The sequence below is a fragment of the Lolium perenne genome, chromosome 7, assembly GCF_019359855.2.
Source record: "Lolium perenne isolate Kyuss_39 chromosome 7, Kyuss_2.0, whole genome shotgun sequence".
In the NCBI taxonomy this organism is placed as follows: domain Eukaryota; kingdom Viridiplantae; phylum Streptophyta; class Magnoliopsida; order Poales; family Poaceae; genus Lolium; species Lolium perenne.
This window is the reverse complement of record NC_067250.2, coordinates 79,907,994-79,933,586: the sequence shown is the minus strand read 5'-3', so window position 1 is coordinate 79,933,586 and position 25,593 is coordinate 79,907,994. Positions and strand designations below refer to the sequence as shown.

General features: G+C 45.5%; 3 protein-coding genes and 1 pseudogene across 8 annotated transcripts; all 4 read left to right on the top strand.

The window, feature by feature from the left end:
• Window positions 1-1,253: 1,253 nt before the first annotated feature.
• On the top strand, window positions 1,254-3,871 carry LOC127316910 (uncharacterized). 2 transcript variants are annotated; one of them, XM_071823390.1, is made up of 3 exons: window positions 1,254-1,588; window positions 3,516-3,597; window positions 3,710-3,871. In XM_071823390.1, the coding sequence occupies exons 1-3, from the start codon at window positions 1,463-1,465 to the stop codon at window positions 3,781-3,783; spliced, it is 282 nt and encodes a 93-aa protein (XP_071679491.1). In that variant the 5' UTR covers window positions 1,254-1,462; the 3' UTR covers window positions 3,784-3,871. The 2 variants fall into 2 exon arrangements, with proteins under 2 accessions (XP_071679491.1, XP_071679490.1); XM_071823389.1 differs by having other exon boundaries at window positions 3,516-3,609.
• Window positions 3,821-6,618, top strand: LOC139830022 (uncharacterized; annotated as a pseudogene).
• Window positions 6,619-7,395: 777 nt separating this feature from the next.
• On the top strand, window positions 7,396-13,908 carry LOC127316911 (sodium/hydrogen exchanger 6). 5 transcript variants are annotated; one of them, XM_071823207.1, is made up of 22 exons: window positions 7,399-7,657; window positions 9,228-9,279; window positions 9,371-9,430; window positions 9,539-9,563; window positions 9,645-9,730; window positions 9,821-9,932; window positions 10,017-10,079; window positions 10,172-10,191; window positions 10,268-10,362; window positions 10,523-10,551; window positions 10,981-11,012; window positions 11,104-11,151; window positions 11,224-11,284; window positions 11,369-11,466; window positions 11,533-11,608; window positions 11,717-11,736; window positions 12,002-12,099; window positions 12,192-12,301; window positions 12,460-12,543; window positions 13,038-13,153; window positions 13,343-13,446; window positions 13,533-13,908. In XM_071823207.1, the coding sequence occupies exons 1-22, from the start codon at window positions 7,483-7,485 to the stop codon at window positions 13,604-13,606; spliced, it is 1,638 nt and encodes a 545-aa protein (XP_071679308.1). In that variant the 5' UTR covers window positions 7,399-7,482; the 3' UTR covers window positions 13,607-13,908. The 5 variants fall into 5 exon arrangements, with proteins under 5 accessions (XP_071679307.1, XP_071679308.1, XP_071679309.1 ...); XM_071823208.1 differs by having other exon boundaries at window positions 7,572-7,657; window positions 9,645-9,720; XM_071823209.1 differs by having other exon boundaries at window positions 7,573-7,657; window positions 9,228-9,272; window positions 9,645-9,720.
• A 2,364-nt stretch (window positions 13,909-16,272) lies between these two features.
• On the top strand, window positions 16,273-20,492 carry LOC127316912 (heat shock protein 81-1). Its single transcript, XM_051347391.2, has 3 exons — window positions 16,273-16,492; window positions 17,703-18,122; window positions 18,756-20,492. Exons 1-3 carry the CDS (start codon window positions 16,367-16,369, stop codon window positions 20,307-20,309), a joined length of 2,100 nt encoding a protein of 699 aa, XP_051203351.1. The 5' UTR covers window positions 16,273-16,366; the 3' UTR covers window positions 20,310-20,492.
• The last annotated feature ends 5,101 nt before the right edge of the window (window positions 20,493-25,593 follow it).

Sequence of the window (25,593 nt, the reverse complement as noted above, 5' to 3'; positions counted from 1 at the left end):
ACTAAAGGTGACCGAAGGCCTTTAGTCGCGGTTGGCCCTCATGTGCACCAGCTGGCCAGCGAGCGCCCTGGGCCCAGGCCTTTGGTCGCGGTTCGCCTCCCGAACCGCGACTAAAGGTCCCATTAGTCACGGTTCGAAATATTTGGGGTCTAATGGGGCTGGATGGAAGGCCCTTTTTCCACCAGTGAAACAAACATGCTGTCTTTCTTATCGATCGCGTTGTTAGTTGAGAGAGCAATTTATTGAATAGTTTTTCGTACTATCAAAAGTGGCTTTCGGATAAGTATATTTATGAGAGCTCGAACCTTTACATCTTTCGCATCATCTTTTTTGGTCGTTATTTGAATCTTATTCACATGAAGTTTTAAAGCATGTAGTTATTCTCATGACAAGGTTTAGTTCGTCAAAAACAGATTTCATATAAATAAACTTGTCGCGTTTTCGATGTTGGTGATTTTGCCGGTTCTATGCTTTGGGGAGTTCTTCACCTCTATATTCATGAAAAAAAACTATCCTACTTCTTCACTTCTCCATTGTGGGTGGTGCACTGATTTCCACCACTCATGTCCACCATGAGCGCTGCCGCACGCCGGGGTACTTTCGCGCTGTCATCGGTGACAGAATGGCATATGCGCCGCAGGACTGGCAGAAGAGTAGCTGCCGCAGGAGCTACCTTGATTGGCTGAGCGAATTGGTGGAGGGCCGCGGCAGCGCGCGAATCCAGCCTTGGAAGACGCTGGAGGGAAGCTATGATTGCGGTGGTGGCGGGTGGCACTGTCATGATTGGGGACAAGTTCGGTTGGTAGTGAGGAGAGAAAAAAAATTATACTCGATGGCTCGACAAAGTAATTAATATAAATCTTTTTTAGATGAATAAATATAAATCTTTACGCCTAAGGAATTAGTTGGAGATGCTCTACGAGTAGCTAACCGTTTTTGTTGCTTTTGGCCATGCCTTCTCCACTAGAACCAAAATTACCTTATCCGTTAGCTATCTCTTTCAAATGGCAGAAAGCCACCGACCAGATTCACCATTTCGATCGTTTCTGCTAAGCATTCTTAGGAAATACGCTATAAACTTTGCAATGATGCAAATGTGTGCTTCTAGATATGGAAATGGGCCATTTCGGCGTGGAGACAATGTTGTCCACCCTGGGATCTGAAACGGTCAGCACTCGGAGTGTCTGACCCCAGGAGGAATATATATACCGATATACCTAGCGGGGTGCACCAATTCGTTGAAGATTCACCAACTCAATCTACCGAAGAACCCATCATCCTAGTAGTAATTTATATCGAGATAAACCTCTTTTTACGGATCAAGCTGAGTCGCATTTTCGGCTTCTCGATCGCTATATAAGGAGAAGCTCACAGCCCGCCAATGCGCTGACACAATAGGTGAAAAAACAAAGCCTGTTCGCGCCGCGCCTCTCCGGAGTAAGGAGACGAACGGCGAAACGACATGGCCACCGGCGGTGACAAGTGCGGCGGGGATCCGGAGGTCCGCGACGACCTGTACGCGGTGATGGGGCTCAATGAGGAGTGCTCCGATGCCGACCTCAAGGTCGCGTACAGGAAGCTCGCCATGGTGAGGAATTACACGGACTAGCTCCTCTTTCTCCGATGTGCACGTTCTTTAAAAGTTTCATTTGCATCTACGTTCCCCCGTTCTCGACCGGGAATCGGGGCACGACCTGCATCTTGGACCATGGTATGATTTTTAATTTCATTCCTTGCCGATCTCGAGTCTGGAGCTAGAGGTTGGCGCCAAAGTTCATATATGTATCTAGTACGTAGTACCTATTTGACAGTGCTACAGTCCTCGTTTCTATTTTATGCGAGAACCATTTTTTTGCATGCAATCTTTGTCGATCTGGTATTAACCTATAATTTCGATCCACAGTCTGCCATGTTTGTATAACGAGTGAAGTCTGAAATAAACCCTGTATTAGTAGAGGATCCTATTCCCGGAAATTAGCACCCTAAACTCACTATTCCTGGTCTATATTTGCATCAAGCTTGTTTCCACTCAGGATTTGCTGACGTGGCAGCAGTCAACACGGGGATCGCTCTCAACTGATCTGAGACCCACCGGAGAGTCCATCCTTTACTCTTCGGTCGTCCTTGTATGCCATAGTCGAGAATTCCAACAATCACAACGCATGCACCCTCGAGCCCATCATTGTGGCACACACTTGCCGGTGTAAGGCTGTAAGCTAGGCCATCAAGGGAAGCTAGGCCATGGCATCTGCCTCCGCCACAGAGGCGAGTGTCTTGTCGATTTGCATTGGCCCAGGACACATCTGCTGCACCGTGGTGCCGTCGTCTAGCTCGCCGTCTCCGCGGCAATGCAGGCATGCTCTGTGTGGTGTTCCAGCCCAAGGTGAACCTGCCCTGGTGGCGAGCCCGCGGTTCAAAAGTCCTGAAGGCAGCGAACCAGTCAGCGCGGGTTGGAGGAGAACGGAGCGAGCTGCAGCGTGCTCCCGGTCCAGCTATGTTCTGCATGCCGCGCCATAGAACTCTCACTCGCGCGCCGTGTGCTTTAGCCCGCGCCGGCGAGATTCCGGTCACGCGCCGTCGAGCTCCCTGTCCCACGACGTGCTGCAGGCTGCGCCGTCGAGCTCCCGGTCTTGCAAGGTACTGCAGGCCGCGCCGTCGAGCTCCCTGTCCCGCGACGTGCTGCAGGTTGCGCTGTCGAGCTCCCAGTCTTGCGAGGTGCTGCAGGCCGCGCCGTCGAGCTCCCAGTCTTGCGAGGTGCTGCAGGCCGCGCCGTCGAGCTCCCTGTCCCGCGACGTGTTGCAGGCTGCGCCCCTCGAGCTCCCGGTCTTGCGAGGTGCTGCAGGCCGCGCCGTCGAGCTCCCTGTCCCGCTCCCGCGACGTGCCGCAGGCTGGCCGTCGAGCTCCCTGTCCGGCGACGTGCCGCAGGTTGGTCCCGGGACGTGCTGAAGGTCGCGCCATCGGGATCCCGGTCCTGCGACAAGCTTCAGATCGACCACGCACTGTAACTCCCAGTCGCGCGCCGCGCTTCAGGCTGCGCCGGCGAGCTGCATGCACGCATGCGGTGGAGAGAACGCCGAGGAGGGAGGGGAGTCGGAGGAGAAGGGGAGGACACCGGGAAGGGAGGCTGCAATGTTGAACTCAACGCCGCGTGCAATTTTTGAGGGGCGCTGCAGGGCTGCAGCGAAGGGAACCCCGCTGAGAGGACGGACCGAGAGAGAAAGAGAGTTCATGGAGACGAGGCATATCACATGTGGGCCCTTGATGTCAATGGGACAGAGATGAAAACTCTCAGGCCACATCATAGGATCTCTGTTTGGAAAGTACCGAAAGACACAAATAGACCGGGAATGATGAGTTTAGGGTGCTGATTTCCGGGATTAGAAGTACAGGGTTCGATTCCAACACCCTCTATAAATTCAAGGTTTATTTTAGACTTTACTCTTGTATAACTGTTGGCGTATTCCATGCTAGACTAGTCGAGCATTGTTGCAGAAATTTATCCACACTTGTTGCAGAAATGGCATCCGGACAAATGCTCGTCCTCCAGCAGCACCAAGCAAATGGAGGAAGCCAAGGAGAAGTTCCAGCAGATGCAGGGTGCATATTCCGGTCTTAATCTCTCCTCCCCCACATTTTTTTGTTTACACAATCCACACCCAGCACTCGCTACATATATTGCAATAACGACTAACCGGCCCTCTCCCATCAGTCCTCTCCGATGCCAACAAGCGGCTCCTCTATGACGTGGAGATGTGCGAACAAGACCAGGTGAAGACTACGTAAGAAGTTCTTGCACGTCGTAATCATGTTTAACGTTGGATTTGCTTATAGTTGGATTGACGTTTTCTGCCATCGTTGCAACTCCAGGGGATGGGAGACTTCCTTGATGAGATGGCTCAGATGATGAGCCAGACGCCGCCAGCGGTAAGAACGGATAGCACCACGGCCCTAGTCGTGCGTAGTGTTAGTCCACTGCCACGTTTCTGATATGTCCTGGTTCATAATTCTGTTAGCACGTGGGGACTAGGGAACCATAGCTAGCGTTTGCTGTTACTGTCTCTGGAATTTTGGCTTTGACACTGATTTTAATCACTAAATTCTGCCAAGTGCCAACCATCATTTTATTTTTCAGTTTGTTCATAGAAATATATCCTAATATTGACGAAAAATATAAACTACTGTTTTGGTCCAAAGCTCTTTCTATGCAATTCGTCTATGTGAGCACTTAGCTAAGCTTACACTGATATTCCCGGCAAAAGAAAAAAGCTTACACTGATACACACTAGATTCATACCATGTTCTCCTTTGTGGTTCTCATATCCCTCATCATGAATTATTGCCTATGCATGGCTTTTGCTGCTGTTTGCTTATCCTTATTATGGGAAAATCTGGCATGCACACGTATGAGTATGTTTTTCTCCTGCAAAGTTCTTAGCTAAACATAAAGTCAAAGTTTGACACATTCACATGGCCCTCCACAAAGCCATAATTTGATAGCTATATGATTTGCATATGATAATTTATTTTTCAACTAGAAAACTCGTCAGAACATTAAAAACTTGTCCAAAAATGACTGACAAGTCATCAAAATGTTGCCTCGAGACATTGTTTGTTCAATCTTTATAAGTTCACACGCTTAAAATAAAGGCTTGTTACAGCTCCATGTCTTCCATTGGTTTGTCGGATACTAAAGGTCATAGCTTAGATGAGATTTTTTTCGAATTAGAACGCAAAACTACTGTGGGCTCCATTCATGCAAGCAAAACATATGACAATAATCTCGAGCCTTTGGATTTGCTGAGGCAGAAGAACTTTGAGGAGCTGCAGCAGCTGTTTGTGAACATGTTCGAGCCTGATAATGACTCGAGAGTCTGCAACGGACCTGCCAAGGGCAATCATGACCTGGTCAGAGGACAGAATTCGCCATCTCCACCACCTTCGTTAGCTACCAAGGCAGAAGAGCCATCATGTAAAGGCATTGACAAGCGTGGATCATCAGCAATGGGTACTGGGAAGCCTCCAAGGTTTGGTGATGCGGGAGCGAGTCACAGCCAGCCTGAGTTTTGTTCTAGGGTAAGTATATATTGTTGGTTCCTATTCATTCGTTAGTTTATGATTATATAAGCACCAGTATAGGTCATCATTATTTGGTTACCCTCATCTAAATTTAGGGGTGCGGTATATTGTTGATGACGGCCATGCAATCACTGGCGGATCTTAGTGGAGGCCAAAAGGAGCCATGACCCCCCCAACTCAATGAAAATTTGCATAATACTACTTAGTATTTACCATTTGTTTACCATACAAAACAGAAAAGATTTCAATTTGGCTCACTCAGCTTTCATCTAATATCTTTTTGCCCCTCCTACAATTATGGTCAAGGTCCACCACTGCATGCAATGGTCGATGCATGATACATCTAAGGTGTATGGATATATTTGGTAGGACCGTAGGGGAACATTTTGAATGATCTTATCTTTGTGCAAGTTTTATTTCATGAGCTGATAATTGTTGTTTGTGGGCTATGTGTTTAGCATTTATGTGGTTACAACTTCATGTTACCAAGTGATACAAAATCTAGCTCCATTACTAGATGTTGGCTTGCTTATGAGCTCTACCTAGCTATGAGTTAGGTTTCTGGATAGGCCTTCAAATATATATCTTATTAATTATTGTAACATTGCTAGATTTTGCATGACCCATATGGTAGAATAGTCTCCTGTGCTACTTTCCTCTCCTATATTAATTTTGCGAGTGAGTTTTTGGGCATGAATTATCTTGTCTCACTGTGAGATTATGGCATGTCTAGCAAGTTGAAGCATGCATGGCATTTTATGCTTTACAACTTCTTTGGTTCTATGTTGTGTGGTGCGACTGGTAACTTGTTCGCCAGATGATTTTTATCATTTAAACTAAGAATATGCTTCATTCACTCCTAGTCCTACCTTAAATTGCCAGCCAGTTGATTGCTTTCTGATAATGCCACATTTGTTATATGTTATTCCATATTTTGGTGTTGTTCTTTAAGAAACTTCAAAGTAGGGTGCCTCCTGCTGAACTGGTTGAAGCTCATGTGACCGTTGATTTTGGGTGTCCTAGTAGTTTAGTAACCATGGTAGAAAAACACCGTTTATGTATAATCCCTTCCCTTAGGTCTATGTAATGAGGTCAACTGATTTATGTGGGGTGCTAATCAATAGCCTGAAAATCATTTCCGGGTTGATCCTCATCTTGTTTGTTCGCAGATGAGTGACACCAAGCAAGCACCAAAGGAGTGAGGTGGGGACACCAATATGAGAAGGAACGACCAGAAGCAGAAGATGTCATCCAAGCACGATGTTTCTTCTAGGACGAGTTGCCGAGTGCGCGTCAGCATAGAGTGGCTTAACCTTGGGTGGAACCATTTGCCTCTTCAAGGGTTAATTATTTGTATCATATCACCGCTAGCAAGAAGAGCACCGTCGCTAGATGACGTACATGACTAAGAGGCGGCTACTTAAGAGAATTTAGTACCGAAAATGTTACTTCATTCTTTCCTCCCAGCTTGTGTCATTGTGTTGTATCGTGGTGTTGGATTTTCAATTGATTAAGTGCTCATTGATGTTATGATAAAGACAACTTGTTAGGGATACATATGAGAAAAACTAAAATTTAAACCAATACGTCCTTATATTAAAAGGTGCAACCACACCCGCCCCAACTTTTCAATGAAAAGGAGAGCCACTACCATCTTACAATCTCAGCTTCCATGGTAATTCTTTTTAGTATCGACGGACATGAGTACACGATCTAAAGGGAAGTATCATGTTGGCAATCCCTTAAATCAAAAACATCAGTATTAGTCCATGATTTAAAGGCATGCCGCCACTTTGCGAACTACTACCAACATATGTGAACTACTTATTTTGTGCTATTTTGTAGCTGAACATGCTGTACTGCATATATAACGTGCTATTATGTGACAATATATATGAAATGTATGAGAAATGGCATAAAAACAGGGAAGAATCTGTCCAATTTTTTAATGTACTTGACTAAATTATGTGGTCTGAAATGGTGTTGTACAGTTTTTTTTGTTCATATTATGAACCAGGGGAAAAATGGTATTTTCGTATCTCCGGTTAACACCGTATGGTGAGAAAATGCACTATAGTGTTATAAGAGGCAAAATTTTAAGGAAAGAGGTCATGTAGGGAAGAAAATATTAGGTAGTGTCAAATAAGGCATCTGATTTTAAGGCAGTGTCATAAAAGGAATTTTCTCAAATGCGAAGCCGCGCCACCCTTTCCTCCTCTTGAGAGCCCACTACCCGGTCAAATGAAGGTCAAATACATCCTAGCCGTCCATCCAGATTCCCCGAAGAAAATTTCATTTCAGAGTAAAACAGACGGGAAAAAACCCCCGGAGAAAAAGTAGTAGACAGAATCGAACGAGGCATCGAAGCGAAGAGGAGCATTCGCACGCGCGAGAGGCGGGGCAGGGATGGCGGCGGGAGCACCGCCGCACGGCGCGCCGACGGTGGAGGAGCAGGAGGAGGCGGCGGGGGTGGGGATCCTGCTGCAGATATCGATGCTGGTGCTGGCCTTCGTGCTCGGCCACCTCCTCCGCCGCCGCAGGGTCTACTACCTCCCCGAGGCCAGCGCGTCCCTCCTCATCGGTACGTACGTGCTGTGCCCGCGCCATTTGCTATCTGGGGGGTTTCCGTTTCACTTTGCTCGTTCCACAATCCATTTGGCCTCCGAATCAATGCTGTTTTTGCGACACGTGGTGGTTGACTCAGAAAGTTGGAAGCAGTGCTACAGTAGCGGATTTGCTTTGTTCAGGTTTGGGTGATCAAATGGTATCCTGTTTAGCTGAAAGGGGGTGATTGCCCTTTGTTGCAATAGTAGCATAGTAGTAGTTGTAGCACGAGCATAATTTGTACGCAAGGGAAGGGAGAGATGAGTACAAAACTGAAGGGGGTTATTTGGTTCAGTTTAGGTGCGTGTTATATTCATCAAGAAATGAGGTAAAAAACGATCCAATTTTTACTTGCTATTTGGTCGGTTAGTGATTTGAACCATATAGCCCCTTTTGGATCTATCTCATCTAGCAAAGTACCAATGTATATTCACTAGCCTTTAACAAATAGCATAACTGCTTCTGAATTTGTCGCTTCCCAAACTAGAAACAAATCCTTACAAAAGCGATGCTTCTCCAACCAATTCCCAGTTCAACTATAGAAATTACAGATTCATGAATCAGTGACACGGTGGTCAATTTTGAGCTGACTCTAGCCGTGTTTCACCATTTGATTGTGGGCTTGATTAAGGTCAGGAAAGGAGCACATTATGGCCTGATTTAGGTTGCTGAACTGTGTTGTGCTGAACATAGTTTATAATCTGCTTCAGAAAACTAGCCACGAAAGCAGGTTAAAGTTGGTTAAACAAACAGTAAAATATACAACAACTGGTTAGACAAACATGATTATCATAGTCCACCGCAAGGCCACACACTGCGTAAGTAGAACGACTGCTTCACGTTTGCCTTTTCGCTACATATCAAATATGATTATCATAATCAACCTAATATCACATGGATGTCGTGAATCCACCCTTCATACCAAGGGCCATCATTTATGGTCTATTTTGGCATGGTAAATTGCTTCATGTCCAGGGCAACATAAAACCACATAAAATTTCAGGATAGAATATTTCAGTAATTTTGAATTAACTCATTGATGTAGTTTTAAATTTCATGTTCAAACTTCCCCTGTTGTCAAGGACATAAAAGAAAGGCAAGCAACATGGTAGCTGAATGGATGCACTGTCCATGACAACAGGTCAATTTTGAGTAGGGGATTTTGCAACGTTTACAATAATTAAGTATCTACATCCATTAATTTTGCCAGATATTTAGGAATATTGCACCATGCTCTAATGGAACTCTTTAGTACGCTGAAACCCGTGTCCTGAGGTTATAAATAATGATGGCAATGTAGTGCCATAACACGCCTGCAAACTGCAGTATCAACTGGTTATATCTGGTTTGCATATTATCATCTGATCACTGCAACTGCAAAGACACTTAGTTTCTTGATTTTCATTGTATTCCTTGCTGTAATTTTTCTGATGAGCTGCAAAAATACGTGCACCTCAGCAAGTATCAGTTTTGGTTATATTTAGTTCAGGAATTAGATAAATCTCTTCTATCGTGACTCTATGATAATCCACCTCCACTTATGGCAGGTTTAATGGTGGGAGGGCTTGCTAGCATATCTAACACTCAGAAAAGTACTAGGTCTTCACTTTCTTCTTCCCAGAAATCTAATTGTCCCGAGTTGTTCCTTTTTGACCGTGCTGATATGCTACCCTTTTCTGTATCATTTCAGGAGATGGTTCAATTTCCGGGAAGAGCTTTTCTTTATGTTATTGCTGCCCCCGATTATATTATATCCTTAACATATGCTTCATTTTATCCCCTTAAAAATGGTTTACTTTACTTCCCACTATTTATTTTGCAAAGCTTACGCTGAATGTTTTGCTTGACTACACGCTACCCAGTCTGGCTTCAGCTTAGCACCAGTAGGTGTTTGATTTCCCAAGCCCCCATATTTTTTAGATTCTGTCTAGCTTCAACTAAATCTGTTATCTCTGTACTTGCAGAAACCGTTCTTCTCAAACTTTGGTGCTATTATTACTTTTGCAATCGTTGGAACCTTTATCGCCTCCATTGTCACAGGTGTTCTAGTGTAAGATTCAGGATTTCTGGACTAGTTTGCTTGCAGGCTTATTGTATTTGAACCCTTTGTAAACATCTGATGATGCGCTTGTCATTGCAGCTACCTTGCTGGGTTAATACATCTTGTCTATAGGATGCCTCTGATCGAGTCTATGATGTTTGGTGCCCTTGTATCAGCAACTGACCCTGTAACTGTGCTGTCCATATTTCAGGTTTCTGTCGTCACCTTAGGCACTAGCACTATGTTTTCTGGTATTCTGAAAGCAAACATTTAATCACATTCCATTTAACTGCAGGAACTTGGTACAGATGTGAACCTTTATGCGTTGGTTTTCGGTGAATCTGTGCTAAACGATGCTGTATGATTTCTGTTTACACAAAATTGTTAATATTATTGCTCTTAGTGATCCTTACACCTTGCTTGATATCAACCTGTTTTGGGGCGATGAAGATGGCAATTTCCTTATACAGGTCAGGACGGTATTTTTATCTCCTTTGCTTCATTTTTTGTTTCTTCAGAATCTCTGTTGACTCTAATTCATGTCAGGACTATGTCATCTCTGAGGACCAATCCTTCTAGCCAAAACATTTTCATAGTTATCTTGAGGTTTCTTGAGGACTTCTTTGGATCAATGTCAATAGGTAACATGACAGATTTTGTATGCATATGGTCATTACCTGAACAGATTTCCTGCATACAGTTCTGATGTCCATTTTCCCTGGTATCATTTTATGCTTATGCATTTAGGTACAGACATTTGCATGGCGTTATGAAGTGTCTTTCTTACTATGATCTTTGCAGGTGTTGGAGCTGGATTTATTTCTGCTCTCATATCCTTTCTTCACCCTACCTTTTGCACGATTGGCAGAGATATATGTTTTATCTCTACTGAAAACTGCAACTTGTTTGTTATGTTACTATTTTGCACAAACCAAATAGTATTTTTCTTGCATTCCTGTAAAAAATACCCCGGATGGACCAAGTCGTATTTGCTTGTAAATACCCAATTTTTTTGGTAGTTCCATTGCTTTTTAATCTTGACAATGCTTTCTGAAGCATCGATTGCATATATTGGTTTTCTGCCCTGCTTGAATATGAGGAAACTGTTTAAATATGTTCAGTAGCAAAATTAAACCCCGATATGTTTGTGTTTGATTGAATAAAATTTAGTCTTGCTACAGATAGTCAGCCTTGTAAGTTGTATGCTGCATTATTTTGTCATACTGACAACCATTTGTTACTCCTTAATTCTGTAAAACCTCTTCAAGTATTCAACACTTGGTGTTGAGAAGTAAGTAACATTCCTAGTCATTTATTGTTTCCAGAAACAAGAGTTTATCTGGATATGGCAATTAACTAGACTCTTGACTTTTTTTTGTCAGCCTGTATAACCTCGAGAGCTGCCTGTTTGTACTATTCCCATACTTCTCGTAAGAACACCTTGCTTGAATTACATTCTCACGATTTGAGGATTCCAGATTCAGTTTCATATTTGTTTGCAGGTATATGCTAGCTGAAGGCTTTGGTCTGTCTGGCATAGTCTCAATACTCTTTACGGGAATTGTGGGTACCAACTTGAGTGATGCATTAACGGATTATTATTTTTGTGTGATGTTATTCATATGATAGTCGAACCTTCCTTTTCAGGTGATGAAGAGATATACATCCCCAAACTTGTCAGAGGACTCCCAGCGTTTCACAGCTTCCCTTTTCCATCTGCTTTCATCATTAGCAGAAACTTTTGTGTAAGGCAACATTATAGTCTTTCTGTTTCGGTAATTTACTTAGATGCTTGTCTAATAATCCTACAGGTTCATATATATGGGATTTGATATTGCAATGGAGCGGCAAAGCTGGTCACACATTGGGTTCATATTTTTCTCAATTGTATCCTTCACTTTTACTGGAAGCTACTTTGTACTGCACGTAATTCTTTGTGAGATTCGTTGCTATTTTTCGATTTTCCTTAGCATTTATTTCGGTCGATTCATGAAGATCTTCATATTAGTTGCAAGGTATGGTTTCATTGAGCCTTGTTTTAGATCTATTTTTGCATTCCCTAAAGTTAGTTTGGAGAGTTTTGAGTATGTCTGCTAATAAGCAACATCAACTCTGAATACAACACAAGCTTTATAAAAATGGTACCATGTTTGTTATACATTAGATTGATGCTGAAGCAAAAGAACTTGTTGCGTAAGCACTGAACTGGCGATTGCACATTATTAATCGATATGAGTTTGCTCAAGTTACTTAGTTTTGCCATGCCCTCTTATTTTGAAGGGCTGCAAATGTTTTCTCGTGTGCTTTCTTGGTAAATTTGGTACGACCACCCCACCGGAAAATATCCAGGCAATATCAGCAGGCACTTTGGTATAGTGGTATGTAGTCTGGCAAGCATGCTTACTCAATAATTTTTTTTTGGTATCTTAAGCAGTTCTGCCACTAAGTTTTGGGGCATATATGTGTGCAGGTCTTAGAGGGGCAATGGCTTTTGCCCTTGCTCTTCAATCTGTTCATGATCTTCCGGAGGGCCATGGTCAGGCAATTTTGAGTGCTACCATATCTATCATTGTTCTGACGGTAAGATGTCAAACAATCAAACTACAATGGAGGGGTCATTGACGACAGAACTTATGCAATTTGCTATATGGCAACAGAATTACAGAAAGATATGCTGGTATTACTATTGCTAATAGTGTAGACCATCCCAAATAACTTCTCTGATGGTGATGATCCAGGTACTTCTGATTGGAGGTTCGACAAGCACAATGCTTGAATCTCTACATGTTGCGGGAGATGGTAATAATGGCCAGCATCATTCACTTGAGGCAAGTAATCTGCACTTTGGAGAAGAGACTTGGCTATATCCTACATTTCTGCCTATCAGATGGCATGGTTGCAAGGCCTAATCTAGGCCTGTAATTGAACTTCTTATCTGTCAATGCATCGAGACATGGAACTTTCGTGTTTTCCCGAGAGATTAAATTAGGGAATAACGGCGTTGTTGTTCAGTATAACTTTTACCATTGCAGCATAACTTTGCTCCAATAGGTTCTATGTTGATAACATATAGGTGCCCCTAGAAAATTACCATAAGATCACCTATATAGTGGTTGTTTTTGGATGTGATTGTCAATTTTTCATGCTTCTATCATCATGGGATAATGCGGCCATGTTTTGGCCCTTATATGCATACACATGGTTGTCATTTTTATGGATTATTGGGTGTACTCTTTTTTTGTACTCATAAAGGCTTATATTTTAGCCCTTGAGCATCCTTTATTATCTGTAATCTTTTACGACTGTGACTATTGACTTTCAGGACCAGGAGAACTCTGAAGGGAACAATGTGGGTAACATAGAACTAAACAATGTAGAGGGGACTTCGAACGCAAATAAATTTAGACTGAAACTCCGAGAAATCCAGAGAAGGTATCTCAGTATTTAAAGTGCGTTAATCAAAGCGCATCATGCTTTTTTTTGTGTGGCTGGAGGAGTACCGAGTAGCTGTTACACACTATATTTAGTAGATTGCACTAGTTTTTGATTAAGTTTTGGTACATCATTCTGCGAAAGAATTCCTCTATGCATTGGAATCACTTGTTTCGAATGCTCTTGCAGCACTCCCTCATTCGCCACATTGGACCGACACTACCTCACTCCATTTTTCACATCTCGAAATGGAGATAGAAATGGAGACAGCGATGATGACGATCATGATCCTAGTAAGTCTGTTTTAACTCTTTGCATCTCCTTCTTATCTATACCTTCTATGTGCCTTCTGGACTGACTGCCTCTGAATGCGGTGCAGATGGAGCGCCACAGCGGTCTAACGAGTTGCAAGGTGTGGAGAGCCATCGGTTACCGACTCGTGAGATGGACTGAACTGAGGAGAGCTTCATTTCAACGGAGTACGCAAAGTGTGGCGTGCCTGGTGATGAAACTATGCAGCTTCTGACACTGGAACTAACACACACATAGGGAAAAAACATAACTCCACATGTAAATAATAGGCCTGCACGTTTTTGTTAGCGGGTTAGCAATGACAGCAGATGTTTTATTGGTCGCTTCCTTCCCTCGGACAATTCTCTGCAAAGAAGCTCTTGTATCGTGCCGGACTGCCGGCTTTTCTGTACAGACAATAGTCCTGGTCCCAGCCTCCCAGGGGACTGATTCCATCACCCTTCCACGCAAAGCGTCATTCCTTGCCCTTTTGCTCTTTTTGTGTCTGCATTTGCTCCCTGTTAAGACCAAAAACCCGCTTGAAATCGAAAGCTGATTTCTGTTTACCGCTACTATGTCTTCATCGTGGAACTCTGTAGAGGAATACATGCGTTTGCAGCTCACCCAGGCTGTAGCTGTCTATGCTCCGTAGTTGCCTGTGTTTTTCTTACCCATCGACTTGGACTTGGACCAATGGATTGAACTCATATGGAAATAGTTACGGCCGTCCGTCCCGTATGCTTCTGAAATCGCTGTTCAGACTTCAGAGTAGCCTAGCCATGGTTCACACTTCACACCCATCCTGCTTCCAGCTGCACGTTTCTTAAATGGCATGAAATTCATGAGGGCAAACAAAATGCATCAAACTTTATTATTTTGGTAAGACCATCTCCAGCGGCCCGACGCAAACCGCGCGGCCACAAAATGGGTCTACACCCTATCTCAGCAACCTGACGCAAACTAACCAAGCTGTCCGCGGGGATACAACCGCGGCTCAAATTTGCGCCAGGAATGCGTCTGCATGGTCATGGCGCGGATGTAGAACATGTCCGCGCCCTATCGCCACAGGCCCGCCTGACACCGGGCGCGAGGCTGCAACGCTTCGGCATCTTCGCTACCGCGCCTGCGCGTGCCACAGCCTTCTGCGGCCGCCATCAGTGCCACGATTTGTCTTCAGCAGCCACACCAAGTCTAGCAGGCGGCGAGTGGTCTTCTACACCGCCATCAATGTCATGCGGCTTCAAGTCCCATGTTCGACCTTACAAGGGAATTTGCAACATCCTACCATCGCCCACACATCGCCCACACCTCCCTGGCCCCCATTGCCCTATTTCTGGCCACATTTGCTCCTACCACACTGAAACCCACAACGCGTCGACGTCTCGCCATGGGGAAGAAGAAGAACGACCGCGAGGCGTTCTCGTCGCGGGTGAAGAAGGAGGAGAACCCTCGGATCAGGGTCCCACTCCTTGCCAGTGTCACCCGGGTTCTCTACGACAACTGGCAGCCCTGCGATGGCTGGAACAACGTGCACCTGCTTGGCGGGTGGCGCCTTAGCTCCACGTGGGTGCCCATCCCGCCGGTGCCACGGTGCAACCTGGAGTGGCTCGAATAGATCCGCCGCAAGCGGGACATTCTCTTGTCGGACCTTCGCGACGACCTCACGTACGCCACCGACTCCCCCAGGTGGGACGACTACCGCGAATAAGAAAACGGCAAGAGGATGAAGGCGTGGTTCCTTAGCGGTCGGGACTACAACTTCGGAATGTGGGCCAAAGACATCCCGGGCAGGGGGGTGCGGGATGACTCTGACGACTTCATCACCAGCGTGTTCCACGACATTCAGGAGGAGGGCATGCAAATCGAGCAGCCAGAAAAACTGACCGACGAGGAGGCGACGAGGCTAGGCATCCTCATATTGGAGCTCCCGCAACCGCCACCGATACCCCGGTACGCACATACGACATGCCCGTCAGAGGAAGGCACCTTCAATCTGGCATTGCAAACCTTGGCGTCGCCTCCTCCGCCCTCGTACCCGTGGGCAGCAGCGACCGTTCCACCTCCACCACTAGCCGCACCGGCATTTGCTCCGCTGGTTCCCGACTATCCATTGGTGATCCAGGGCCTCGTCGACCTGACCTAGGTGCCCAGGGACGACGAGGCGTAGGTTTGGGTAGGGTTTTAGCATGCCATGGCCTTTTTTTTTTTATTTTCATGTTTTTTATTTCGCGTAGTATAATTGTTTTATCAATGAAATGTTTTTCTAGAGAAACAAACACGTCAGACTGCTGGGTACCCTGGATGCAAACGGTCAGCCGGTCCTTTTCAGCCGATTTTGTGTTTGCAGTCCGAGGTAAATTGATACAGACAATCACTTTTAGTAAGCGAAATGCATTGGACCGCTAATGAAAACCCTAAATACAGATAAAATAATACGTGCTAACAGCCGTGTGATATTTTTTCCAAAAAAGGTAAACCATATGATATGATCGAAGTGCTAAACTACGGTGTCCTCTTTTTTTACAACTGCAATCAAGCTCTCACGGTGTCCTTATTACAATAAAACGAACAATCGAACATCAACGAAACAAAAACATTAAACGAGCTCACCCCGAGCTCCAGAACCTTCCACAGTAGTATATATAAGCCCAAACCCTACGCGCCCCAGCCTAGCCCGCTGACATGTGGGCCAAGCACCCACCGCCGGGCCCAGCGGCGACTAGTCAGCACGACCCCAACCTCCCGTCGTCTCCCTCTTCGCGCACCCGGTAGAACGTTCCAGAACCCGTCTCCCCACTATATATCCCCCTCCCCGCACCCACCACCTCTCCCATCTCGCAAAGCCGCTCCAAAACCCTAACCCTAGCTTCTCCCCCCTCGCCGAGATCGAGCGAGCGTGTTCCAGGAAGGAGTTCCGGCGCCATGGCCTCGGAGACGGAGACCTTCGCCTTCCAGGCGGAGATCAACCAGCTGCTCTCGCTCATCATCAACACCTTCTACTCCAACAAGGAGATCTTCCTCCGCGAGCTCATCTCCAACTCCTCCGATGTAAGCTCCCCTCCCCGCGCCCGCGCTCCTCTACTTCTCGCAGTTTTTATTTTAGATCCGTGCGCGCTGGGGCCCTTTCTCGCATCTCTAGATCGGCGCGCGGTTATGTCGCTCTTCCGTGGAAGGGGTTTCAATCTATCTACACGTAGACGAATCTGTTATTTGAGTGAATGTTCTGTTGTCACCGTAGAGTAAAATCGTGGCCATAGATTTGTTCAATCCCTGGCAGGCCTCGGGATTTAACTGTTATTCGTGCTTAGGAGTCGTATAATTACCCCTCTCTGTTGCATGCTTGCTTTGATTGTTCTGTATTGCGTTTGGATTTGTACCTACTTGAAACCTAGAATGCCCGCATGGCTAGATTTGCCTGCCGCCCTGTTTAGTGCAAGGGGTTTCAATCTATCTGCAGGTGAAATCTGTGGCCTCTGCATACTCTTCTGTCATCCTGAGTAGAGCTTATCCATAGATTTGTTCACTCCCTCGTCTGCTGCATGATTGGACTGCTATTCAGGCTTTGGAATCACTATTACTCCCTGTTGCATGATCCCCTGTGCTGAGTTTTGAAATGCACTGGTCTCAGATGCTGCTACTTTTCATTGTTTTTTTTACTAGATACGGAGTCAGATATTTTGATGGAAATTCCTGAAAAGTATTGTTCTCAGAGTTTTCAAATTAGAATTAGGTTCACTGATTACCTAATATTCATATTGGAGTACTGATCTGTAGTTAAAGCTACCCAAGCGCAGTAGTTGTCACATGTCAATTGTGCTGTACGTGTTAGCATTTGAACTCACAATCGTAGAAGCTGTAAATCTGCAAGAGGTTTCATCTGATTTCTGATCACTCAATTTCTTATCCCAAGTAGGTTTGCTCGTCTGGTAGTAACTCCTGAAAGGCACTCTTCTCACAGGTTTAATTGAACTTAGCATTTATGATAGTGCATATGGAATTTGAACCAAACTGAAAAGATAGTCTGTGTGCTTAATTCTGTAGACATTATGACTGGTTTGTTATTTACTGGGATGCATTAGATAGACTCTCCTTCAGATGTTTCAGTTACTTTTGCACTATTGAGTGATCTATGAGTGGTTTGTTATTTGCTGAGATGCATCAGTCTCTCATTAATATGTTTCAGTTACTTTTGCACTCTTGACTGGTTTTATCTATGAAAATTTTACTGAATTGGCTATTTGGGTGCTCTGATTTGCAGGCATTGGACAAGATCAGGTTCGAGAGCCTCACCGACAAGAGCAAGCTGGATGCTCAGCCAGAGCTGTTCATCCACATTATCCCTGACAAGGCCACCAACACGCTCACACTTATCGACAGTGGTATTGGTATGACCAAGTCAGATCTTGTGAACAACCTTGGTACCATTGCAAGGTCTGGCACGAAGGAGTTCATGGAGGCATTGGCTGCTGGTGCTGATGTGTCCATGATTGGTCAGTTTGGTGTTGGTTTCTACTCGGCTTACCTTGTGGCTGAGAGAGTTGTTGTGACCACCAAGCACAATGATGATGAGCAGTATGTGTGGGAGTCTCAGGCTGGTGGGTCCTTCACTGTTACACGTGATGCTGGAGAGCCCCTTGGGCGGGGCACGAAGATTACTCTGTACCTCAAGGATGATCAGGTATGGCCTGTTCATATATTGTTTGGTTGGACTTGCTGCCTATTTCATGTTCTGTTTGCACAGCTTTATATATTCCTGGTGGACTTATGTCCATAGTTTTTCTAGCTGGCACATGCAGATATGCCTGTAGAATGAACATTGCTCTTCTTAACTCTTTTCGAATGAAATGATTCCTAGTTCTGTTGAACTGATTCCAAGTTCTGTCTGATGATTAGTGGTTAGGGTTAATTTACATCGAATGTTGAATCTGCTAGTAAGAATTTCCTAGTTCCCTGTTGGTACTTGCTATTGTCAGGTCACCATTTTTTTTTGCTTCGCTTTTGAGATACAGCTTTAGATTTTCAGTCGGCATTGAATCTATTTATTATTGTTGTTATGCAAATTGGTAATTATAGTTGGTCATTCAGGAATCTGTAGTGTTACTATGCAATTGAGAATTATAGCTGATACTTGGTAGGGCATCATCCATAAACTGAGATTAATTGGTCATCTCTGTATCATGGAATCTGTTGTTTGCAATTGCTATGAACATTGTGTACCCATAAGCAGTACAAAGTCTGTAGAAATTTTATTAGTTCTGCCATATGCCAACTTATTTTAATGATGGCAACTGATAATTTGTTCTCTGTATAGTTGGACTACCTTGAGGAGCGCCGCCTTAAGGATCTGGTGAAGAAGCACTCTGAGTTCATCAGCTACCCGATCTCTCTCTGGACTGAGAAGACCACTGAGAAGGAAATCTCTGACGATGAGGATGAAGATGAGAAGAAGGATACTGAGGAAGGCAAGGTTGAGGAAATTGATGAAGAGAAAGAGGAGAAGGAGAAGAAAAAGAAGAAGATCAAGGAGGTTTCTCACGAGTGGTCCCTGATCAACAAGCAGAAGCCCATCTGGATGAGGAAGCCTGAAGAGATCACCAAGGAAGAGTATGCTGCTTTCTACAAGGGCTTGACAAACGACTGGGAGGAGCACCTTGCTGTCAAGCACTTCTCTGTGGAAGGGCAGCTTGAGTTCAAGGCTGTTCTCTTTGTTCCCAAGAGGGCTCCCTTTGACCTCTTTGACACCAGGAAGAAGCTGAACAACATCAAGCTGTATGTGCGCCGAGTCTTCATCATGGACAACTGTGAGGAGCTGATCCCAGAGTGGTTGAGCTTTGTCAAAGGAATTGTTGACTCTGAGGATCTGCCCCTCAACATCTCTCGTGAGACGCTCCAGCAGAACAAGATCCTGAAGGTTATCCGCAAGAACCTTGTGAAGAAGTGCATTGAGCTCTTCTTTGAGATTGCTGAGAACAAGGAGGACTACAACAAGTTCTATGAGGCTTTCTCCAAGAACCTGAAGCTCGGCATCAATGAGGACTCTGCCAACAGGTCCAAGATTGCTGAGCTCCTCAGGTACCACTCCACCAAGAGCGGTGATGAGCTGACCAGCCTCAAGGACTATGTGACGAGGATGAAGGAGGGCCAGAGCGACATCTACTACATCACTGGTGAGAGCAAGAAGGCTGTTGAGAACTCTCCCTTCCTTGAGAGGCTGAAGAAGAAGGGCCTCGAGGTTCTGTTCATGGTTGATGCCATAGATGAGTACGCCATTGGCCAGCTCAAGGAGTTTGAGGGGAAGAAGCTTGTCTCTGCCACCAAGGAAGGTCTGAAGATTGATGACAGCGAGGAAGAAAAGAAGAGAAAGGAGGAGCTTAAGGAGAAGTTTGAGGGGCTCTGCAAGGTGATCAAGGAGGTGCTTGGCGACAGGGTGGAGAAGGTTATTGTCTCTGACCGTGTGGTGGACTCCCCGTGCTGCCTCGTCACTGGCGAGTACGGCTGGACCGCCAACATGGAGAGGATCATGAAGGCTCAGGCTCTGAGGGACTCCAGCATGGGTGGCTACATGTCTTCCAAGAAGACCATGGAGATAAACCCGGAGAACGCCATCATGGAGGAGCTGCGCAAGCGTGCTGATGCTGACAAGAACGACAAGTCGGTCAAGGACCTGGTGATGCTGCTGTTCGAGACTTCTCTGCTCACCTCGGGCTTCAGCCTGGAGGACCCGAACACCTTCGGCACCAGGATCCACCGCATGCTCAAGCTGGGCCTGAGCATCGACGAGGACGAGCCTGCTGAGGCTGACGACACCGACATGCCGCCCCTGGACGATGATGCCGGTGAGAGCAAGATGGAGGAGGTCGACTAAGCGTCTGCATTTATTTTCTATAAAGTCGTAGAGGTAGTTTGTCTTCTGGGTTACTGTCGCATGGTCTGTTTTGTGGTTTACTGTGCCTAGCCTGCTGTATATGGGGCTAGGGGATGGTGGTATGTGGAATCTTGGAACTGCGTATGGCAATCGTTGCTTATATTACGTATTATTCTAGTATCATCCCATTAGTTTTCCTTTTGTTTTCTGCTGTTTCATCATCTTCCAGTATATTTTCCTGTTCGATTCTTTCTGGAGCTTTTTCTTAGCTGGGTTATTTTTATCTGTTCTTGTGGTGAGCGCGATGTCGTTCTGCAACTCTTGTTGATTCTCTTCTAGTAATGTCACGACCTTTTCTTTTGTCTTAGTTTCTTCTCTAGTGGATAGAAAGTTGGGAATCTTTCCCTTTTTTTACCCCTATTCTGTTATCTTATTATGGGAGTGTTGCTGGGGCCTGCAAAAACCCGCAGCCCTGCCTCCGTTCCCCTCGACCCATCATCCGTAGATGGCAACTCCGTCCAGTTCCTGCCCTGCCGATCTGTGACGGCTTGAAACCTTCAATTTGCAGCCCCTTTTATTGCGCTTGTTTTGTGCTTATGAGTCAGCTTGCAATTTGTTCCGACGGTTACATACGAGATGCAGAGTGTAGTAGCTATTGTAACCATCTATTTTGGTGTCATACTCGTACAATGTATGCCCCTACTAAATGTCTGAAGATCACGACATTATGTATGTATTGGCACTTCGTATAATTTCAAATTGTTTACTTAACGTATATCAACCATGTGTTCCTACAATCTTGTGATGGCTTTCCTTTCACAGTACTGACATCTTTCTACAGCAGTGATTTTTGTTGCTTCACTGTTTTTGCCATGACAATTCCAAATTTCTGATGATGTCACTGAGTTTACTGTTACATGGTTTTGTACACCTAACAAAAGCAAATGCACTAACAGTAGTCAACTACTTATTCACTTTTCAGATAACTGAACTCAGTGACATGACTGAAATTTGTGCTTCATAGCGCCGCGCCATACTTTCTAGTATTTCATAAATGCAGGCTGCGCCATACTTTCTCAAGTTGAGGAACATTATAATGTTTGTTTTCCCAGGATCATAATATTTCTGTCACATGTATAGATTGCATTCATGAAATATGCTTGATTAAGATTATTGAGATTTACTGAGATTGCCAAATTGATTAGTGGGATTGTGAAATGATTACTGAGATTGTCAAATTGATTGCAGGCACTTTAACCTGTACCTTCAAATATTATTCTCCTTCAGAGAGGAAATAGCAGCTGGTAAATTTATGCATTGTTCCTTCAAATGTTCACTTCAAATATTGAATGATTCTAGGACCTACATGCTGTAACACGAATCCAGGTGATCGGGGCTATCCCCTTCCGTAATAAGAAAATAAAAAAAAGGATTTCTACTTCTGTGCCCTCGGGTCCTTAGTTGTGCTCAGTTTTCCTCATCTCCTTAGTTTTTTCTCAGTTTTCCCCAAGTCCTCGTTTGAAACGCGCAGAAGCAGCTCAGACGGCAGGATTTTCGTTTAGTTGACCGTTCTGTGCTGACGTGTGGGGCCGCGTCGTGTGAGCCCGTGTCGCGTGGGGCTGGTAGAAAGGGACCGCGTGGGACAGGACGAGATAGCGTTTGATTGCACGTGAGCAGGAGCTGGGTTTTGTCTCTCTCGGCCCAAATTGGCATTTTCCCTTTTAAGAGTACCTTTTCTGCCTCATTCTCTCTACCTTTTTTCACCTAATTAATATCAAATCTAAAAAAGCTTGCATTTCTATCTTTCTTCAATTATTATTTGTGCCTTTTGGTCCTCGTTGTTTGCTCAATATGGCAGCAAATCTAGTAGGGAGTCCAATCTAGTACTCCATCTGGTCCATGTATGTAGTTAAATCTAGAAACAAATCTACAGGGAATGTACGATAAATTCACACGGTCATATAGTAGAATAGGGATAGATAATAGGGATCCCTCCCTAGATAATAAGCTGCATACAACAACCAAACATAGTAACAGGTTCGAGGTTCTTCACAGCACCATCATACTAACAACATAACAAAAGGGATCCCTAGCTAACAACAAAATAGGAGGCAGCAGCAGCACACGTCCAGGACTCCGCCTACCCCATCTGCCTCTGCCTCCACTTGTTGCTCCCCTTAGGAGCCTTGGGCTTGAGCGGAGGCATACGCCCGCCGGAGATCTCCACCCGCTGGAAGCTGCGGAGGTGCATGCCGAGCGCCTTGTGCCTGGCCCGGAAGGAGTGGGGGTTCACCAACGCGCCGACCTTGGGGAAGGTGTTGCCGATGTTCTCGGCATGCGTGAGGAGGCCGTTGAAGTCAGTGCCGCCGAGCCTCCTAGTGCAGAAGGGACACCTGTAGACACCCTTGGTGAAGTAGGAGACGTACTGGCCGACCTGCAGCCCCTGCAGCACCTGGCGAGTCTTGATGTCATGGTGCTCGTCGTCGCTGCCGACGTCGCTGCCAGACAGCTGATCCATATCAAACGGGAACTATTAGTGAATGAGTTGCAACGATGACTAACGTGCATGATAACAAAGTTAGGAAAAACAGAGGCAGCCTGAGTTAGAGTGGACACGATTATATGTCTACAGGGATGTAATCAGCGAACCAAAGCTCATGCACAACAGATTTGTACACAGCAATGGTTCGTTGAACCCTCCCTGTAAAAATTTGTGCCCACCGATTCATCATAGGCAAAGAAACAGATTCCAGATCTGAACTTGAACACATTCCAGATTATTTGCAAAATTAAACGGTTGATATCTTTTGATTCGTGCATAAAATAACTGATTGAGATCCCATGATTACTTGCATAAATTAACTAATTGAGATCTCATTATTAGTTGCATAAATTAACCGAACGGCCGAACCCAAATCTTAAACGAAATCAAGAAGGGATCAAAGCAAAATGGAATAAAATCGGCGCATATATTAGCCCAATACTCATCCATCTACAGATCCATCTACACCAGCAAAAATAGGGTTCAAAAAGGAATGGGAAACAAAAAAGGAAGCAAACCGTAGTTACCTCGCTCCATGCGTCCTCCATGGAGGTGTCGTAGGGGTTCGGGGGCGGGACGTACGGCACATACTCGTAGGGGTCATATCCCGGCGGGATCTGACCGCGACCGGCGGCAGCAGCCTCTGATGCACCGACGGAGGAGGCGGCGACGTCCGTTGAGGGGACGGCGTCGAAGAGGGAGGCGTCGCGCTTGGAGCCGACGGCGTCGTGGACGATGGTCGTTGGCATTCTCCTTGTCCATCTCGCCGGCAGAGGAGAGGGAGAGAGAGAGGGTTTTTTTGCTTTGGAGAAGATGATGGGACGTGAGAGAGGCGGCGTTGCGTGGGCGAGTGAGAGTGACAGAGATAGTGGGAGGAGGCGTCTATAAAGGCGAGGGGTGGTTAATGCGACTCGCGTCCTACGCGTCCACCGTTGCACGTCTGCACGTCTTGGACTTCTGCAATGCGACACGCGTCCACGATTGCACGTCTTCGACTGTTCGACATCTGCACCGCGACCCGCGTCTACGCGTCAAAAATTGCACGTCTTCCATTTCTGCACCGCAACACGCGTCCTCGAGTCTAACCCTGGAAATTTAGATATACTCAGGTATAACCTCGAGTATTATACTAGCATTTTTGTGTGCTCTGTTTTCCCCTTGAGTGCTAATACTGGCTAGTGCAATATGCTCAGTTTTACCCTCAAGTGGCTGGTCAACAGAGAGTCAACAAATGGGATTAACTAGTTAAATGAGTTATTTAATGTGCAAAAAATTCCGAAAAATAGTGGCACTTACTCATGGAGTCTTTACCACAAATTGCCACTTCTCAAAACATAGATATGTCATAGATAAATCAAGTTTTACCACAAATTACCACTTCTCAAATCACCTAGTAGCTATGAAGGTGCATGGTTTTCCACAATAAGCCCTTGCTGAAAGGACACAGATGTCGCCTAGAGGGGGGGGTGAATAGGCGATTTAAAACTTTTACGAGATGGGCTTAACAAATGCGGAATAAAACTAGCGTTTACTTTGTCAAGCCCAAAGCCTATATACTATGGTTCACCTATGTGCACCAACAACTTATTCTAAGCAAAGGTTCACCTATGTGCACCAACAACTTATGCTAAGCAAGACAAGCAACTTATGTGATAGCAAGATATATATAACTTCAAGCACGATGGCTATCACAAGCTAAAGTGCATAAGTAAAGAGCTCGGGTATAGAGATAACCGAGGCACGCGGGAGACGATGATTTATCCTGGAGTTCACACTCTTGCGAGTGCTAATCTCCGGTGGAGAGGTGCGGTGGCTTAGTGCTCCCGAACGCCACAAGAGGCTCACCTTGAGGTGTGGTTGCTCGATGCACACCAACGCCACAAAGGCCTCACCCCAAGATGCGGTACTCACACCACACACCGAGCGCCACGAAGGCGCCTCACCTAAATCTCCGGTGACCCTCGCCACAAAGGCCTAGGTCACGGTTCCACTAAGGGATTTCCTTCGAGGCGGAAACCGGGCCTTACACAAAGCTTGGGGCACGCATCCACAACTTAATTGGAGGCTCCCAAGAAATCGCCACAAAGGCCTCAAATCCGTCTAGGGTTCCAAGAACCCAAGAGTAACAACTTTCTTGCTTTCACTTCCACGAATCACCGTGGAGAACTCAAACCGATGCACCAAATGCAATGGCAAGAACACCACAGAGATGCTCAAGTCCTTCTCTCTCAAATTCCAACAAAGCTACAAAAGCTATTGGGGGAATAAGAGAGGAAGAACAAATAGGAGGAGGAACACCAAATTTCTCCAAGATCTAGATCTAGTGGATTCCCCTCACAAAGAGAGGGATTTGATTGGTGAAGATGTAGATCTAGATCTCCTCTATCTTTCTCTCAAATAGATGCAAGATTCATTGGAGGGAGAGGGAGATAGCAAGCTCAAAGAAGGTCAACAATGGAGGCAAAAACGAGCTCTAATGGATGGAAAACTTTGGGGAAGAAGACCCCCTTAAATAGGGCAAGAGAAATCTGCCCGTTATGCACAAAACTCGTCAAAACCGGAACTTCCGGTCATTTAGGGCGGAACTTCCGCCCCCGGAAGTACCGGCCAACTTCCGGGTGAAGTCGGGCGTCCCCGGAATGCTTACAGTATAGTTTCTGCGTGCAGATTTGTCATTTCCGGAAGTTCACCGGAAGTAGGGTGGAAGTTCCGGTCACCGGAACTTCCGGCCAACTTCCGGCC

Bases quoted from the DNA above. Each gene is read 5' to 3' on its own strand.
- LOC127316910 (XM_071823389.1), top strand. From the start codon at position 1,463: ATGGCCACCGGCGGTGACAAGTGCGGCGGGGATCCGGAGGTCCGCGAC. The intron at 1,589-3,515 runs GTGAGGAATTAC...CACTTGTTGCAG, and splicing joins CGTACAGGAAGCTCGCCATG to AAATGGCATCCGGACAAATG. The intron at 3,610-3,709 runs GTCTTAATCTCT...CTCTCCCATCAG, and splicing joins GATGCAGGGTGCATATTCCG to TCCTCTCCGATGCCAACAAG.
- LOC127316911 (XM_071823206.1), top strand. From the start codon at position 7,483: ATGGCGGCGGGAGCACCGCCGCACGGCGCGCCGACGGTGGAGGAGCAG. The intron at 9,731-9,820 runs GTAAGATTCAGG...TTGTCATTGCAG, and splicing joins ATTGTCACAGGTGTTCTAGT to CTACCTTGCTGGGTTAATAC. The intron at 12,100-12,191 runs GTATGTAGTCTG...ATATGTGTGCAG, and splicing joins GCAGGCACTTTGGTATAGTG to GTCTTAGAGGGGCAATGGCT.
- LOC127316912 (XM_051347391.2), top strand. From the start codon at position 16,367: ATGGCCTCGGAGACGGAGACCTTCGCCTTCCAGGCGGAGATCAACCAG. The intron at 16,493-17,702 runs GTAAGCTCCCCT...TCTGATTTGCAG, and splicing joins TCATCTCCAACTCCTCCGAT to GCATTGGACAAGATCAGGTT. The intron at 18,123-18,755 runs GTATGGCCTGTT...TTCTCTGTATAG, and splicing joins TGTACCTCAAGGATGATCAG to TTGGACTACCTTGAGGAGCG.